The sequence below is a fragment of the Carcharhinus amblyrhynchos genome, chromosome 17 (genome assembly GCF_965287045.1).
Source record: "Carcharhinus amblyrhynchos chromosome 17, sCarAmb.v2.hapA, whole genome shotgun sequence".
NCBI classification, from domain to species: domain Eukaryota; kingdom Metazoa; phylum Chordata; class Chondrichthyes; order Carcharhiniformes; family Carcharhinidae; genus Carcharhinus; species Carcharhinus amblyrhynchos.
In genome coordinates this window covers 55,094,006-55,111,586 of record NC_137340.1, presented here as the reverse complement: position 1 = coordinate 55,111,586, position 17,581 = coordinate 55,094,006, and the positions used below count along the sequence as shown (strand labels likewise).

The 17,581-nt window shown below is 44.1% G+C and overlaps 2 protein-coding genes across 2 annotated transcripts in view; one reads left to right on the top strand and one right to left on the bottom strand.

The window, feature by feature from the left end:
• Positions 1–501: 501 nt before the first annotated feature.
• LOC145354540 (uncharacterized) lies at positions 502–7,030 on the bottom strand. Its single transcript, XM_080205991.1, has 3 exons — positions 6,620–7,030; positions 5,533–5,695; positions 502–5,370 (listed from the first exon to the last, which is right to left on the bottom strand). Exons 1-3 carry the CDS (start codon positions 6,893–6,895, stop codon positions 4,532–4,534), a joined length of 1,278 nt encoding a protein of 425 aa, XP_080062117.1. The 5' UTR covers positions 6,896–7,030; the 3' UTR covers positions 502–4,531.
• Positions 7,031–7,059: 29 nt separating this feature from the next.
• Positions 7,060–17,581, top strand: part of LOC145354539 (F-box/WD repeat-containing protein 1A-like) — a 197,490-nt gene continuing 186,968 nt past the window's right edge. Inside the window, exon 1 of the mRNA XM_080205989.1 lies at positions 7,060–7,411. Within this exon, the coding sequence (XP_080062115.1) occupies positions 7,367–7,411 (45 nt within the window). The 5' untranslated portion in view covers positions 7,060–7,366. The remainder of the gene's footprint in view (positions 7,412–17,581) is intronic.

Genomic DNA, 17,581 nt, shown 5'->3' with positions numbered 1-17,581 from the left:
ACTTTGCAGGATCAACTTTGTTGTGTCCAGTGCTTAGGCTAATTCAGGATTCTCAGCCCAGTTTTATCATTCAATGTTTTTGCAACTGGCTTGCTGGGTCATTTCATGGGCAGTTAACTACTGTGGGTCCAGTAACATAAAACCATGACCAGGTAACGATGGCAAGTTTCCAAACTTAAAAGATATTTGTGAAACCTTTTGGATTTTATGAGCTGGTAGGTCCATGTCCATTCTGAGTACAAATCTGTCAGGCTGTTGTCTGGCTTGTTTGTGGGACAGGAGAACTGGGCAGGGTTTATTGTCCTGGGTGTGCCTTTGGTGTTTCACTTCTACAGTCACTAAACGGCAATAACTGTTCACATTTTTATGAAGTACTAATCAGCTTTATGGATAATATACATGCTACAGAATTGTGTCTGCTTCTTAAAAAGAATGGACTCGAAATGTAAAACTCTGAAGTTATTACTTTGAACAAAGAAAACACTGTACTTAGGGGAAAAATTCAACTTTATTCTGTGACTCCTTAATTTCGTTGCAAAGCTGATTTTGTGTACATTTTCCCTTTGTAAATTGGAAGGTCGCATGGTCAGACTCAACTTGCTAGTAGAAAACTATTGGGCTCTCAATCTCATCACTGACAAAGGATATTTTAGTTCAGGCATCAAATATGAAGACATGTACAGCATTGGATTAACATAATCTCAACTTTTTCAGAACAAACTCCAGATACAATTGAGCATGGAAGGAAGTATGGTTAATAAATAATTCACCCACTGGTTTATTTTCAAATTACTTGGAAAATCAAACTCAGCTGGGAGAAAAAGCTTCTACATTGAGAAACTGGGAAGAAATACATTTTCAGTAAATAACGATTTTTTACAATTTCTCAGTATAAACAGACAGTAATATCACTCCTCACACTCTGAGCATGGTTCGCTTTGTGAAGTAAAATAGTGCATTTAATTTTAGACAGATTTTAAACTTAACATGAAAAGACTATTAAAATTCAGTAGTCAGCTCGTTTTTGGTTCATTTGGAAAAGAAAACTCAGAAAAGTCTGTGACAAAAGCTTTGAGCTGTATGATGGGACAAGTTTAGAAATTGTGCAATCTCAGACTAACGCATCCTCAAAACTTGATAACTTCCATCAGTTGATCAAACTTTGAGAATCAACTTCAAGCTGAGGCTTTTAAGACAGGCTAAAGTCCGGATGTAAAAGCCTTAATGACAGCACTCAAAAGATACAAGAGATAAGTTTTATTTTAAATATTATAATAGAAATCTTAATTTTAATCCATGCTTAGATCTGGAGGTAAAATGGCACACATAAATATTTTCAAGAAATATTTTGCCTGATTTTATTGCTTCCCTTTTTTTTAAATTAAAGGTAGGTTCTGCTAACTGGGCAATAAGGATTCTCCACAGAGGGAGAAAGTTAAGGGTAAATTTAACAGAGGTCTTTGATAAGAGTACATCGGGAAAACTTTCTAGCCAGGAAGACATAGTTAAGATAATTGGCAAACGAACCTGGGAAAGGGGTGGTGACTGGGTATCTCTTTCAAAGAACAGAATGGCCTCCTTTTGTGCTGCAAGATTCTACGATTAGTACTTTCAGTAAGTCTTTGGTAATTTTTCATTGACAATTTCCCATCTGTTTTGGTTTGAGTTTCTCTTCCTTCTCAGTTCTGATTTACTGCTCTTCCAGATTGATAAAATCAACAAAGTGTGGCACGGGAAGTAACACATGCGAGACTGAGAGAATATGCAAATATATCATTTTCAACATACAACATATGCACACGTACATAAGACAGGTAAGATTTAGGATCATGATTCTCCCGTTCAGCATGACACAAGGCCGAAAACGGTTAAATTATGAGGACAGATTGTGTAGACTAGATCTGGTGAAAAGTCATTTAATTGTTTCTCTCTCCATGGACACCGCCAGACCTGCTGAGTATTTCCAGCATTTTTTGTTTCTATTTCAGATTACCAGCATCTGCAGTATTTTGCTTTTGTATAGACTAAATTTGTATTCCTTTTAGTAGAGAAGATTAAGGTTTGATCTAATTGAGATGTCAAACAAAGAAGTTAACAGGAAGGCAGGGAGAGAAACTATTCCCTTTGTTGGATGAGTCCAGAACTAGGAGGTAGAAACTTAAAGCTAGCGTCATTCAGGGGGTGATATCGGGAACTGTTAAGATGGGGGATAGTTGAAAATTACAAAATTGAGATTGGTAAGTTTTCAGCTAGGCAAGGATATTAAGGTTACGAAGCTAAGGCAAGAAAATTGAATTAGGATACAGATCAGCCATGATCTAACTCAATGCTAGAACATGCCTAGAGGAGCTGACTGGTCTACTCCTGTGCCCATTTTCCAATTCTTTCAGTGAGCTCTACAATCACCAAGTTGCTGTGAAGATAAATCTGCGGTGGCACATTTTAGTTGGGAGAATAAGCCAGCCATATTCTCTTTGTGAAATAAGTTTCAAAATGGAGTACAGGAGCAAAGGCATCTAAGGTACGGATTCACAAATCATTAAAAGTCTCAACACAGTTTAATAAGGCCATAAAAAGTCAAACAATCATTTGGAGTTCACTTCTAAAGGAATAGAACTGAAAAGCTTATGTTTAACTTATGTTAAACAGGTACTGATCTTGGTTAGATCACATTTGGAGCACTAAGAACTCTGGGGTCTGTATTATAAAAAGGATATCAAGGCGATGGATCAAGTGCAAAGAAGTATTGACAAGGATAATACTAGAACTGAGAAGTTATACCTATTAGGAAAGACTGACAGGGTAGGGTTCATTTCTCTAGAAGAGAAGGTTGAGGAGTGACTTGGCAGAGGTCATTAAGATAATGAAAGGGTACACATAGAAACCTTTCCACTTGTGGGGAAGACTAAAACTAGGAGCCATAATTAGAAGATCATCACTAATAAACCTTTTAGGAAATTCAGGAGGAACATCTCCAACCAGCCAGTGACACAAATGTGGAACACACAACTATCGGGAATAGTTGAAACGAGTAGTATCGATGCATTTAATGGAAGTTAGGTAAACACAGAAAGGGAGAGGAAGAGCAGATTTGTTGAACAGGTTAGATAAGGGTGGGAGGTTTCGATGGAATTTAAACACCAACATGGAACAGCTGAATCGACTAGATTATTTCTCTGCTATATGTGTTATAACATTCTGTGCTATACAATTTTCTGGAAAAGTGAATACAACTTCCATTAGGTTTGTTTCTAGGTAAGTCCCTTCAGATTCTATGCAATGTAAGAAGGAAAGACCGCAAGCTGTAATAAAAGTAAATTCATTTATTCAGTTCAGCAGTGCTGTACATACCTAGTGTCTTCCACTCTCACATTACCCCTCTGTGTGTCATGCAGATTCTCTAGGTTGTTTGTGCATATTGCCTATTACTAAGCGATTTAAGGAATAGCACTGGTGGATAGACCTGTAGCCAGCTTCTTAGAATGCTTACCCAGGGAGCAGAAGCCTGAAATGCTTTCCTTGTTAATACTGGGGTGGGGGAGTGGGTGTATTAACCTTGTCCCTTCCCCAAATATGAATGATATCCATTATTGTACCTGGGTCAGCTTGTAGGTTGGGAGAAACTCTAGCAGCTGCATACCTACCGATGAAATAGTTCATTTTCTCATTTATTATCTTTTTGAATGCCAGACAGGAGTGGGAAAAGACGGGAGGGAAGGGTTTGTTAGTCTATGTGAAGTTGGCTTGTCTGACAACATAGAAAGGTGTGCCAATGAGCAATGTGAACAGAGGGTAAAGATTACCTGTTTCAAAATTCAAATGGAAAATTCTTAAAGCACCCGCAACATATTCCTGTGTGTGGTGTTTAAATAAGTTAATGCTTATGTAGATATTGCACATAGGAAGATCCAGGGGCAGCTTTATGCTTTGAAAATGAACTTCACCAGTCGGACATTTTACCCTTTCCAAATTCAAGATTCAAAGAGGCAAACCCCCAGCAGCTTTATTCTGTTTGTATTAAAAGTTTTGAATGAATAAAGGGAACTACCGAAGGGTGAGTCACTGGTGTGTTATCCTGCACCATTCTAAACTCTGCTTGCCCACTTGAGTCTCAATGGTCAAGTGCTGAAGCTGCTAACATCTCCTTACCATCCTGCTCCAGTTCTGTTGCTTGTCCTGTCACCGCTAACCTGACCTCAGAACAAGTCACCCAATACCAACTTTTCTCACCAGGACTTAAAACATTTTAATCTTTAATTTTAAATAAACACACATTTTAAAATACACCACAAGTGAGAAGAACACGTGTTGGCTACGTCAGCAGCTAGTTGCTGTACCAGCTGATAACTGTGTGCGGTTTGGCAGTGACAGGCTCAGCTTCCAGAATGAGACAGGGAGTTGGGGGAAGAAGAGGGGTGGAGAAGAAACTTCAGGACTCAGCGCTGATCCCCAGCCTTTCTGCACAAGTTGGCAACTACTGTCAACTCTGTAGTTGCATCAAATACAGAAGTCCTGCTACCTGTATCTGCAACTAACCCTGATGCACCTGCATCAGTCCCAGAGGTCTCTGATGCTGAGTCGCTCTGGACTCCAGATTTTCAGAGACAGCACCTGCAGTCATTTGTGGGGAATTTTTTGATGGCACCAAACCCCCGCTAGAATGACTGCCAACTGGACGAGCCTGCGCTATTCCAGTAGAGGAGGCCAGCTTTTCACGCTGACCAATAATCTGAGTGAGCATAGAGCACTGGGCTTCTATAAGACTTTGGAATCCCTCGGCCATGGTTGTCTGCAAACGCTCTCCAAGTGAATTGAAACCTGCTTTGACAGCTTCTTGGAGTTTTGACCCCAAAACTTCTATAGCAGCAGAATGAGCATTCATGAGCGATGACCCGACTGTGTCCAAGGCCTGAGTAAGTGAGGTCTCCACTGCAGATGCCACTGGAGTTGCTACGTGCTCAATAGCAGACTGCAATGCACACAACCGTTGGTCCAACATAACCATGCCATCTTCCACTGTTGTGTGTATGGAGGCAAGTGACTGTTCAACGCTGAACTCATGTTCTAACAGTCTTCGTTTGAAAGCAGGCCCACTGAGATCTGTATCTGCATCTGCCTCAATTGGCGGACCCAATACATGGGGCCTCCACCCTTCAAAGGATGCCCTCTCATCATCTACCAATATTGGTCCCCCATCCTCACTAACGTTCAGTGACTCACCCAGTTCCTCCTCATCCTCAATACTACCACCTCCTCCAGTGGGCGTATCAATGATGGTGCCTGCTTCGGCTTGGGGTGATGACATTTGGTACTTAGGTGTACGGAGCTGTTTTGCAGCTGTAGTTGATGATCCACTTGTTTCTCCTTGGTCTGTGAAGAGATACAAAAGAACATGGTATGAGCACAGAGGCTCACACACCGCAGTTTTAGTACAAAGAGTTGGATGCCCTTATGCACAACATGTGTACAGATACATTAGCGTTACATCTTGCGAAATCATAAAATATTTTGTTAATCTATAAACACACTCACCACTGAGTCTTGACATAACACCAAGATCCGCTCCATCGAGGCCTTCAAAGCTTTCTTTCCCAAAGAGAAGGATCATATCATTCTCAAACTCTGTCAATGTTTTGATGTCTGGCCGGCTGCCACACGATAACTGACGCGCTCTTCTGTTGTAAGCGAGTTTTTCCTTTAAAGACAAAAACAGCAGGATTTAGAACAGAGTGATTCATGTCACACAAATGCATACCTGCAATTCCAACATACATTATCTATCACATTGTTCGTATAACACTGTTGTATTCACTTTGAATACTTGATAACATTTCAGTGTTGTCAGTAAAGTGTATGTGCATGTCTTTAATAAAAGTAACAGTCACGGTTAGGATTGCCCTGAAGTCTCCAGCAATTAAGGATTAATCACCAGGGCACTGCTGCGAGCAACCCTGGAGAAAAATCATATGGGCATTAAACTACAGGGAGCGGTTGAGGTAAACAGCATGGATGCATTTAAAGGGAAGTTTGATAAATACATGAGTGAGAAAGTAATAGGGTATGATGATTTTTAAAATTTGTTCCTGGGATGAGGCATCACTGGCAAGGCCAGCTCCTGTTGCCCATCCCTAATTACCCTTGAGAAGGTGGAGGTTACAGGATGAGATAAAGTGAATAAATGGTAAGAAGTCATGTGGAGAATAAAAACATTCATGGGGTTGGGCTGAATGGCCTGTTACTGTGTTAGAGTTTCTATGTAATGTAAAATTATGTATTTTTCTGGATTGTTCATTAGTTACTTAAATACTAGGTGAAGGTTTTTTAAAAAAAGATTGTTAACTCAGTAGGTAGTTAGAAAACTAGGCCAGCAGTTTAAAAAATGTGGGATGGGTGGGACAGTTAGAGGCGGGGAGGTCTTGTGTCGAACATATCCAACCAGACTTTGCTTCTGAGTCATGCTTTACAACACTTGCAGCTTCAAGTAGAGGGCATGGATGCAATGATGAAGCAGTTGGGCATTGAGATTGTTGGGGTAGAGGTGCTGTTGGTTTCTTCAGGCCAATAGGCTTAGATCAATCCAACAGTGTCGCCTCTCTTTGGGCTAACGTGGTGACCTTACCTTGGTGCTCTTTTTCAGGTCATGGACTTTTTTCCGCACCTCCTCCCAGGTCCTGCGAGTCCCGGACACGGCGTTGACTTTCTCCATGACGAAGAGCCAGGCTTGACGGCGGCTCTGCATGGTGGGCGGCTGGCCTCCCTCACCGAATATGTCCCCCCGCCGCTCCATGACAGAGTCGATCAGCACGCGGAGGTCACGGTCCTTGAAGCGGGCTTTCCGGATCCGGCGGTCTGGCATTTTCCGGAAGGGTGGCACGCTCCATAACTGGTTCCTCATCTTTACCACCTCACACCTTCCACAAGGCGGCAGGTCCACCCGTAATTTTAGTTTTTAAAAAAATTTCGTTAAAAAGCTCTCACATTTTCGTTGGGAAGAGCAATGTCGGCAGCTGGCAGCGCTGCTCCGCACAGACTGCAGCAGCAAACTACAACTCCCAGTGGGCACCGGCCAGCACCCCGGGCGCAGTGTCCTCTGGGAGTTGTAGTTCCTGCTGCCTACCAGATAGCACCGGGCTATGGCCAGGGCAGCACGTGAGGACTACAACTCCCAGAACCCGACGCCACAGGGGCCCGGCCAGCCGGAGGCGGCGCGCAGGCGCACTGCCATTGCGGCCTAGTTGCAGGAGGCGCTGCGCGGGTCTGTTGCCCTTCATAGTTCCCACCTCAGGGGACTGGGGCTTGGGGATCGAGACGCGGCCTGGCCAGGGGCGGCCGCTTGGCCGGCACAGTATAATCGCGGGTGCACAGAATGGAGCCGGACTCGATCTTACATGACAAGGCGATGAAGTTGATGGTGAGTGAGAGGCCGGGGCGCCGGGCGGGACGGACGGACTCTCGGTGAGGGGGCAGCGGTGCGGGGTCAGGGCGAGGGGCCTGCAGCTCCGCCATTTTACTGTCAGGCCGGCCAGGCTGAAGTCTGGGTCAGTGCAGCAGGGTGGGCAAGGCGGAGGGGGGAGAGCCAGCTTCATTCAGCAATGTAGAGGGAATCACTGTCCTAACATATACATCATATGGAAGGACAGGTGCTTTTTAAATTCATAGAATCACTACAGTACAGGAGACCATTGGGCCCATCCAGTCTCTGCCCACTTCCCACCAAAGCATCTTACCCAGGCTCGCCCCTGCCCCATTCCTACACATTTACCCCACTAATTCTCCTAATCTACACATCTTGACACAAAGGGGCAATTTAGCCTGGCTAATACACTTAACCTGCACGTTTTTTGACTTTGGGAGGAAACTGGGGCATCCAGAGAAAAGCCATGTAGACACAGGGAGAACATGGAAACTCCACACAGTCAGATACCCAAGGCTGGAATCAAACCTGGGTCCCTGGTGTTGTGAGACAGCAACGATAACTGTGCCGTTCCGTACATCGAATCAGAGCGAATTACAGCCATTTGGCCCATCCTGTCTGCACTGGCTCTTTGGAACATATGCTGCACACCCCTGCTTATGTTCTGCGTACTTTAATAAGGATGAGAAGGGGTAAAAATGTGCAAGATTCATGAGGATGGTTCCAGGAATGAGGAGCACAGTGGGCAGAACGGCCTCCTACAGTATTATAACCATTCTATTATCCTTATTTTTTTAAGTGGTCTTATTCTCAATTACCTGTCCAAGTTTCTCAATTTTCTGTGGAATCCATAAGACACAGGGGCAGAAGTAGGCCATTCAGCCCATTACCACCATTCGATAAGAACATAACTGATCTGATATAATCCTCGAGGAAGGCATTCTTGCTATTGAGGGAGTCCAGCGATGGTTCACCAGACTGACTCCCAAAATGGCAGGACTGACAAATGAAGAAAGACTGGATTGACTGGGCTTGTACTCACTGGAATTTAGAAGAATGAGAGGGGATCTCATTGAAACATATAAAATCTTGATGGACAGGCTAGCTGCAGGAAAACCATTCCCAATGTTGGGGAAGTACAGAACTAGGACTGTCAGTTAAGAAAAATGTGTAAGCCATTCAGGACTGAAATGAGGAAGAACAACTTCACTCAGAGAGTTGTGAACTTGTGGAAATCTCTATCATAGAAAGTTGTCAGGGCCAGTTCATTTGATATGTGGTCCTTGCAGCTAAAGGGATCAAGGGGTATGGAGGGAAAGCGGGAATGGGACAGAGTGTTTGTTCATATTGAATGGAGGTGCAGGCTTGAAGGGCCAAATAGAACATAAGAAATAGCAGCAGGAGTAGGCCATCTAGCCCCTCAAGCCTACCCCGCCATTTAATAAGATCATGGCTGATCTGATAGTGGTTCAGTTCCACTTACCCACCTGCTCCCCATAACCCTTAATTCCCTTATTGATCAGAAATCTATCTATCTGTGAGTTAAACACATTTAACAAGGTAGCCTCCACTGCTTCAATGGGCAGAGAATTCCAAAGCTTCACTATCTTCTGGGAGAAGTTGTTCCTCCTCAACTCTGTTCTAAATGGACTCCCCCTTATATTGAGACTATGCCCTCTAGTTCTTGTTTCCTTTCTAAGTGGAAATAATCTGTAAGTCTCTATAAGATCTCCCCTCAGCCTTCTGAACTCTAACGAGTACAGGCTCAGTCTCCCCCCCCCCCAGTCCCTCTGCACAGTAGCATGTTGTAATTTTTCACATAAGAACATAAGAAATAGGAGCAGGAGTAGGCTATCTAGCCCTTCGAGTCTGCCCCGCCATTCAATAAGATCATGGCTGATCTGTCGTGGCTCAGTTCCACATTCCCGCCCTCTCCCCATAACCCTTAATCCCCTTGCCTATCAAAAACCTATCTACCCGTGACTTAAGTATATTTAGCGAGGTAGCCTCCACCACTTCAACGGGCAGAGAATTCCAGAGATTCACCACCCTTTGAGTGAAGAAGTTCCTCCTCAACTCCGTTCTAAACCGCCCCCCCTTTATCTTGAGGCTGTGCCCCCTAGTCCTACTATCCTTTCTGAGCGGGAAGAGTCTCTCCACCTCTATCCTATCCATCCCATTCATCATCTTATACGTCTCAATGAGATCTCCCCTCATTCTTCTAAACTCTAACGAGTACAAGCCTAATTTATTCAGCCTCTCCTCATAGCTCAACCCCCTCAACTCTGGCATCAGCCTAGTAAACCACCTCTGCACTCCCTCCAAGGCCAAAATATCCTTGCGTAAGTGCGGCGACCAAAACTGCACACAGTACTCCAGCTGCGGCCTCACCAATGCCCTATACAGCCGCAGCAAGACCTCCCTACTTTTATATTCAATCCCCCTCGCTATGAAAGCCAGCATCCCGTTTGCCTTCCTGACCACCTGCTGCACCTGCAAGCTGGGTTTTTGCTACTCATGCACAAGGACCCCGAGGTCCCTCTGCACTGTCGCCTGCTGCAGTTTTTCGCCACGTAAGTAATAATCCTTCCTACTGTTATTCCTACCAAAGTGGACCACCTCGCACTTGCCAACATTAAATTCCATTTGCCATTTCCTGGCCCATTCGCCCAGCCTATCTAGATCCTTCTGTAGACTCTCCACACCCTCCGCACAATTTGCCGTTCCACCAATCTTGGTGTCATCAGCAAATTTCGACACCCTACACTCGGTTCCCTCCTCCAGATCATCTATATAAATGGTAAATAGCTGAGGCCCCAGCACCGACCCCTGGGGCACTCCACTAGTCACCATCCGCCAATCCGAATAGCACCCATTGACCCCCACTCTCTGCCTCCCCATTTAAATAATAGTCCATTGAGAATGGCCTAGTACTTCATGTCGTTGTGTGTGCTGAATCCTGGACCAGCAGACGGGCACCACAACAGCTCAGTGACTATCACTGCTAGCTGTGCAGATACATGGATTTGGGCTTGTGTCTGTGGGAGTTTGCGCATTCTCCCTGTGGTTGCGTGGGTTTCCTCCGGGTGCTCCAGTTTCAAAGTGGATAACCTCACACTTGCCAACATTATACTCCATCTGCCAGATTCTTGCCCACTCACTTAGCCTATCCAAATCTCTCTGCAGACTTTCCACGTCCTCCACTGGCCTACTCCTGAACCTATTTTCTATGTTTCACCATATTCCCACCATATCCCTATCATCTTTGATTCCTTTACTGATTAAAAGTTTGTCTGTTTCACCATTGAACATATTTAATGGCCCAGGCTCAATAGCCCACTGTGGCGAAGAATACAGATTCCACATTCCCTCTGAGAGAAGAAAGTGTTCCTCATTGCTCTCTGAAATGGGTGACCCATTACTCTTAGATTGTGCCCTATGTCCCTAAATTCTCCTATAAGGGGAACAAGCTTTACTACCCTGAGAATCCTATATAATACAAAGAACAACCCAGCATGGGAAACAGGCCCTTTGGCCCAACGAGCCCGCGCTGCCATTTCAACAAAGCATTTTCCTACACCCACCCTGCCCTGTGTGTATGTGAATGGTACCCCTAATGTAGCCAGATTCAGGGGAGAATAGTGTAGGGTCAATTTGGTACACCAGTCAGCCTAAGAGCACATCTTTGGGGTGTGGGAGGAAACTGGAGCACCCGGAGGAAACCCACGCAACCACAGGGAGAATGCGCAAACTCCCACAGACACAAGCCCAAATCCATGTATCTGCACAGCTAGCAGTGATAGTCACTGAGCTGTTGTGGTGCCCGTCTGCTGGTCCAGGATTCAGCACACACAACGACACAAAGTACTAGGCCACTCTCAAAACCTCCAAGAGCAGCCCACGCACGACCCACCGTGTGCATGCCCCTCGTTTGACAACAAGGTGGACCGACACCTGTGGATTAAAAGAGACAAAACATTAACATGTAATACTACATTTCCGGTGTCGTCCCGAGGCTCTGACCCTTTTTAATACCGTTTACTATAACCCTCCATCCCTGTTTCGCTCATGTGTCTATCTAAGTAAACCTTAAACAAGCCCAACGCGCCTGCCTCCACCACCTTACTTGGTAGCGCGTTCCATACCCCCACGACCCTCTGCGTGAAAAACCTTCCTCTAGTATCGAAATTATACTTCTCCCCCCTCACCCTTAGATCGTGACCTCTCGTAATAGTTGTCCCCAATCTAGGGAAAAGCCGACCACTGTTGACTCTATCTATTCCCTTCATTATTTTATACACCTCTATCAGATCCCCCCTTAATCTCTGTCTTTCTAAGGAGAAGAGCCCCAGTTTCTCCAACCTTTCCTCGTAACTCAGTCCTTCCATGCCAGGCAACATCCTGGTAAACCTCCTCTGCACCCTCTCCAGGGTCTCCACGTCCTTCTGGTAGTAAGGTGACCAGAACTGGACGCAGTACTCCAAATGCGGCCTAACCAATGTTCTGTACAACTAAAGCATTAGACGGCAGCTCTTATACTCTATACCCCTTCCTATAAAGGCTAGCATTCCGTAAGCTTTCTTCACAACCTTCTCTACCTGTGTTGACACCTTCAGAGACTTGTGCACCTGCACTCCCAGGTCCCTCTGTATTTCTATACTCTTAATCGGTCTACCTTTTATCATGTAACTCCTCCCTGCATTATTCCTTCCAAAATGCATCACCTCGCATTTGTCAGGATTAAATTCCATCTGCCATCTATCTGCCCAATATACCAACCTATCTATATCCTGCTGTGTCACCTGACAGTCTTCCTCAGTATCTGCCAATCCTGCCATCTTGGTGTCATCTGCAAACTTGCTGATCACACCACGTACGCCCTCTTCCAAGTCGTTTATATATATACTACAAAGAGGAGAGGTCCCAGTACTGAGCCCTGCGGCACACCACTGGTGACTGACCTCCAGCCAGAAAAGGATCCTTCCACTACTACTCTCTGTCTCCTATTGCCCAGCCAGTTTTCAATCCACCTAGCTACCTGTCCTTGTACCCCATGTGCCTTAACCTTTTCTACCAGCCTACTGTGAGGGACTTAGTCAAATGCCTTACTGAAATCCATATAGATGACATCAACAGCTCACCCATCGTCAACCGTTTTTGTCACTTCCTCAAAAAATTCTACCAGATTCGTAAGGCAAGACCTCCCCCGAACAAAGCCATGTTGCGTATCCCTAATCAGATCGCAACGCTCCAAATGCTCATACATCCTAACCCTAACAATTTTTTCCAATAATTTTCCTGCCACCGATGTCAAACTCACTGGTCTATAATTACCAGGGTTATCCCTACTACCCTTTTTAAACAGCGGTACCACATCAGCTCCCCTCCAGTCCTCTGGGACCTCACCTGTGTCCAAGGAAGAGACAAAGATTTGCGTCAGAGGTCCAGCAATTTCATCTTTCACCTCCCTAAGCAGCCTGGGATAAATACCATCAGGCCCCGGAGCTTTATCCGTTTTTATGCTACCTAAAAACCTTAGCACTTCCTCCCTCATAATGGATATTTCCTTCCACTGATCTACAGCTCCCTCCAAGACATTACACGACACCAAACCCCTTTCCTTCGTGAATACCGACGCAAAGTATTCATTCAGGATCTCTCCCATTCCCTCAGACTCGATGCATAGCTCCCCTCCTTTGTCCCTAAGAGGACCAATTTTCCCTCTAACCACTCCCTTGCTCCTAATATAAGAGTAAAATGCCTTTGGATTTTCCTTAATCCTATCAGCCAAAGCCATTTCATGGCCTCTTCGCCCTTCTAACTCCCCTTTTAAGCTCCCTCCTACTCTCTCTATAATCCTCCAGCGCACTCTCCGTTCCCAGTTGTTTCGACCTAACGTATGCCACCGTCTTCTTCCTGACCAAGTCTTCGATACCCCCTGTAATCCTGCCTTTCCCGTCCTTCCTCTTTGCCGGCACATGCTTTTCCTGCAACATTATCAGTTTGCCCTTGAAAGCCTCAATAAGGTCGCCTCTCGTTTTTCTAAATTCCACTGAGTACAGGTGTAACCTGTTTGACCTGTCCTTATAACAAAATACCTCCACACCCGGGTACAGCCTAGTGAAACTTCTCTGGACTGTCTCCAATGTATTTATATCTTTCCTTAGATAAGGGGCCAAAATTGTTCACGGTATTCCAGGTATGGTCTAACTGCGTTGGTACTGTGGTTAGCACTGCTGTCTCGCAGCGCCAGGGACCCAGGTTCGATCCCTGGCTTGGGTCACTGTTTGTGTTGAGTTTGCACATTCTCCCTTTGTCTGCGTGGGTTTCCTCCAACAGTCCAAAGATGTACAGGTGAGATGAACTGGCCATGATAAATTCTCCCTCAGTGTACCCAAACAGGCGCCAGAGTGTAGTGATTAGGGGATTTTCATAATAACTTGACTGCAGTGTTAATGTAAGCCTACTTGTGACTAATAAATAAACATTTTAGCTCTATTTTATACTCCATTCCCTCTGAAATAAATGCCAACATTCCCTTTGCCTTTCCTATCACCTGCTGAACTTGCATGCTCGCTTTTTGTGATTTATGCATGAGGATCCCCAAAAGCTGAAGCTTTTTGGCATCTTTCTCCAGTTAAATACTATTCAGCTTCTTTATTCTTCCTAACATTTCACATTTTCCTACATTTTATTAAATTTGCCCATTTACCTAACCTCTATATATCTGTACACACCTTGTGTTATCCTCACCACTTGCCTTCTCATCTATTTTTGTGCCACTTGCAAACTTGACAATAGTACACTCGCTTCCCTCGTTCAAGTCATTTATATATATTGTAAATACTGGTGACCCCAGCACTGATCCTTGTGGCACTCCGCTAGTTACAGGTTGCCATCCTGAAAATGCCCCTCTTATCCCAATTATCTATCTTCCATTAGTTAGCCTATCCTCTACTCATGTTAATATATTACCCCCAACACCATCTGCTGTTATCTTATTCAACATCCTTATTGGAAATTCAAATATATTACAACCACTTGTTCCCCTTCATCTATCCTACTCACCACCTCAAAGAATTCTAGTGCAGTTTTGGAGTCCTTATCTGAGAAGGATGTTCTTGCTTTAGAGGGAGTGCAGTGAAGGTTTACCAGGCTGATTCCTGGGACGGCAGATATGTCAAGTGAGAGACGAAGTTGGTTAGGATTATATTCACTAGAGTTTATAAGAATGAGAGGGGATCTCATAGAAACTTTAAAAATTCTAACAGGATTAGACAGGGTGGATTCAGAAATAATGTTCCCAATGGTGGGGGAGTCCAGAACTGTGGTGATAGTTTGAAGATAAGGGGTAAATCTTTCAGGACTGAGTTGAGGAGAAATTTCTTCACCCAGAGAGTGGTGAATCTTCGGAATTGACTACCACAGAAAGTAGTTGAGGCTAAAACATTTTATGATTTCAGGAAGGAATTAGGTATAGCTCTTAGGGCTAAAAAGATCAAGGGATATGGTGTGAAGTGGGGAATCAAGAAATGAATTTGATGATGAGCCATTGTCATAATGAATGGTGGAGCAGGCTCTAAGGGCCGAATGGCCTCCTCTTGCTTCTAATTTCTGTGTTTCCCTGATTCCCCCCCATGACTCTACTTGATTACAGTAGATATTTCTATTACATCCTTTATAATGGACTCTGGCATTTTTCCAAGGCACATGTTAAACTAATTGGCCTACAGTTACCTGTTTTTTGTCTCTCTCCCTTTTTGAACAAGACTGTTATATTCGCAGTTTTCCAATCCATTGGGTTTTTTTTTTGGAACGTAAGGATTCTTGGAAGATTACTGTTGGTGTATCCACTAGCTCTGTGCAGCTATTTTGTTTAAAATCTTAGGATGCAACCCATCAAATCCAGGGGTGTTATCAGCCTTTAGCCCCACTAGTTTCCATAGCACTTTTTCTTTTGTGACTGTTATTGTATTTATTTTCTCCCACCAACTTTTCAGTAGAGCAATCCAGTTCCCAGCATCTCTCAAGTGAATTTTTTTTCTTGGTCCCCCCTAGCTCTTTTACCAAAGACTTTGCCAGAACTGACATTTATGGTTAACGTCCAAATTCTCTGACATGTATTTTTGTGCATGCAGCGAAAAATACTGCATGCTTTGGCGACTCGTACATTCTATCTCTTTATATTTATGTGCAGGATATATTTGTAAATACTTAGATATTCTACTTCCCCTTCAGTGTTGCACGCACAGTCAAGTGTAAAAAAGGAAGTCTTGCATTTCTATAATGTCTTTGATGGTCTTAGGATGTCCCAAAGTGCTTTACAGCCAGTGAAAAACTCTTGGAAATGTTGTCATTTTGCAGACAAGTTCCCCCAATCAGCATTTTGTTAATGGTCAGATAATTGTTTTTTTTAGTGATGTTAGTTGAAGATTAAATAAATATTGGGCAGGACACCAGGGAGAATCACTGCCCTTTGTTTTGTGCCATGAGTACTTTACATCCTTTTGAGAGGGCAGATAGTGTGGCCTTCAGGTATTTTTGCCAAATTCTGATTGGATTGAGTGGATTCAAAAGTGCCTGAGTTGTAGCAGAGGGTGATGACAGATGGCTACTTTAGTGACTGGAAGCCAGTGTCCAGTTGCATACCACAGGGTGCTGGGTCCCCTATTATTTGTCATTTATATAAAGGACATAAATGACTATTTGGAGGTCGGATTAGTAAGTTTGTGAATGAGATAAAGATTGGCCGGTGGTTAACAGTGAGGCAGAGTATCTTGAGCTACAAAGAAGATACAGGCGGGATGGTAAACTGGGCAGATAACAGGCAGATGGAATTTAACCCTGAGAAGTGTGAGGTGATACACTTTGGAAGGAGTAATTTGACAAGGAAGTATTCAATGAATGGCATGACACTAAGAATTTCTGAGGAACAAAGGGACCTGGGTGTATTTGTCCACAGATTTCTGAAGATGGAAGAACATGTTAGTAAAGTGGTGAAAAGGGCGTATGGGACACACTTGCCTTTATCAATTGAGGCATAGATTACAAAAGTAGGGAAGTTACGTTAGAGTTGTATCAAAGTTTGGTGAGGCCACAGCAAGAGTACTGTGTGCAATTCTGGTTGCCAAGTTATAGGAAAGAGGGGGTGCAAAGGAGGCTCACCAAGATGTTGCCTGGGTTTGAATGTTTGTTATGAAGAGAGGTTGCACAGACTTTGGTTAATTTTGTTGGAACAGACAAGACTGAGGGGTGACCTGATTGAGGTGTACAAGACTACGGGGGGCATGGACAGAATGGATAAGGAGCAGCTGTGTTGCCCTTAGTTTAAGGGGTCAGTGATGAGGGGACATAGGTTCAAGGCGAGGGGCTGGAGATTTAGGGAGGATGTAAGGAAACGCTTTTACCTGACAGTACTGATGGTCTGGAATGCGCTACCTGGGAGGGCGGTAGAGGCAAATTGCTTACATCCTTTAAAAAGTACCTGGATGGGCACTTGGCATGTCATTGCACTCAAGCATGTGGGCTAAGTGCTGCTAAATTGTATTAGGTAGGTCAGATGTTTCTCGTATGTTGTTGCAGACTTGATGGGCCAAAGAACCTCTTTTATGGTCTATGATTCTATAAGTCAGTCTTGGAGGATTTATCATATTGCACCTCATCATGCAATGTCTATAAGTGTTATCACACATCACTCCCTGTCTCTGGGTTTATGTGAAAATAACAACTCTGTTTCGGGAGCCTCTGTCTGATCCAACCTATCCATGAGTTGTTACCTGAGGCACATGCCAATTCACGTAGGGTCAAGCAGATTAGAAAATTAAATGCATGGCTCAAAAAATGGTTTGAAAAGAAGGCGTTTTGATTCACAGGTTCTGGCAGAAGGACAGTGAGCGATTCTCTTGGGATGGATCCAGTTAAACCAGGCTGAGACCAATGTCCAAGCCAAATGTATGACTCGGGCTTTGTGGAGGGAGGGGTCAGGTGAAAGGAGATTATAAATCCAAAGAGGAAGGTTGAGGTATCAGAATATAGCTGAGTAAAGGTTATCAGATTGGGAAAGGAAGGGATGGCGAGTATAACAAAAGTTGTACATCAGGGAATAAAGTTTTAAAAAACTAAATTAGATGTTTTTATCTAAATGCATGAAGCCTGTGCCATAAGATA

Bases quoted from the DNA above. Each gene is read 5' to 3' on its own strand.
- LOC145354540 (XM_080205991.1), bottom strand. From the start codon at position 6,895: ATGAGGAACCAGTTATGGAGCGTGCCACCCTTCCGGAAAATGCCAGAC. The intron at 5,696-6,619 runs GTAAGGTCACCA...TTGTCTTTAAAG, and splicing joins ACCTGAAAAAGAGCACCAAG to GAAAAACTCGCTTACAACAG. The intron at 5,371-5,532 runs GTGAGTGTGTTT...ATCTCTTCACAG, and splicing joins TGTTATGTCAAGACTCAGTG to ACCAAGGAGAAACAAGTGGA.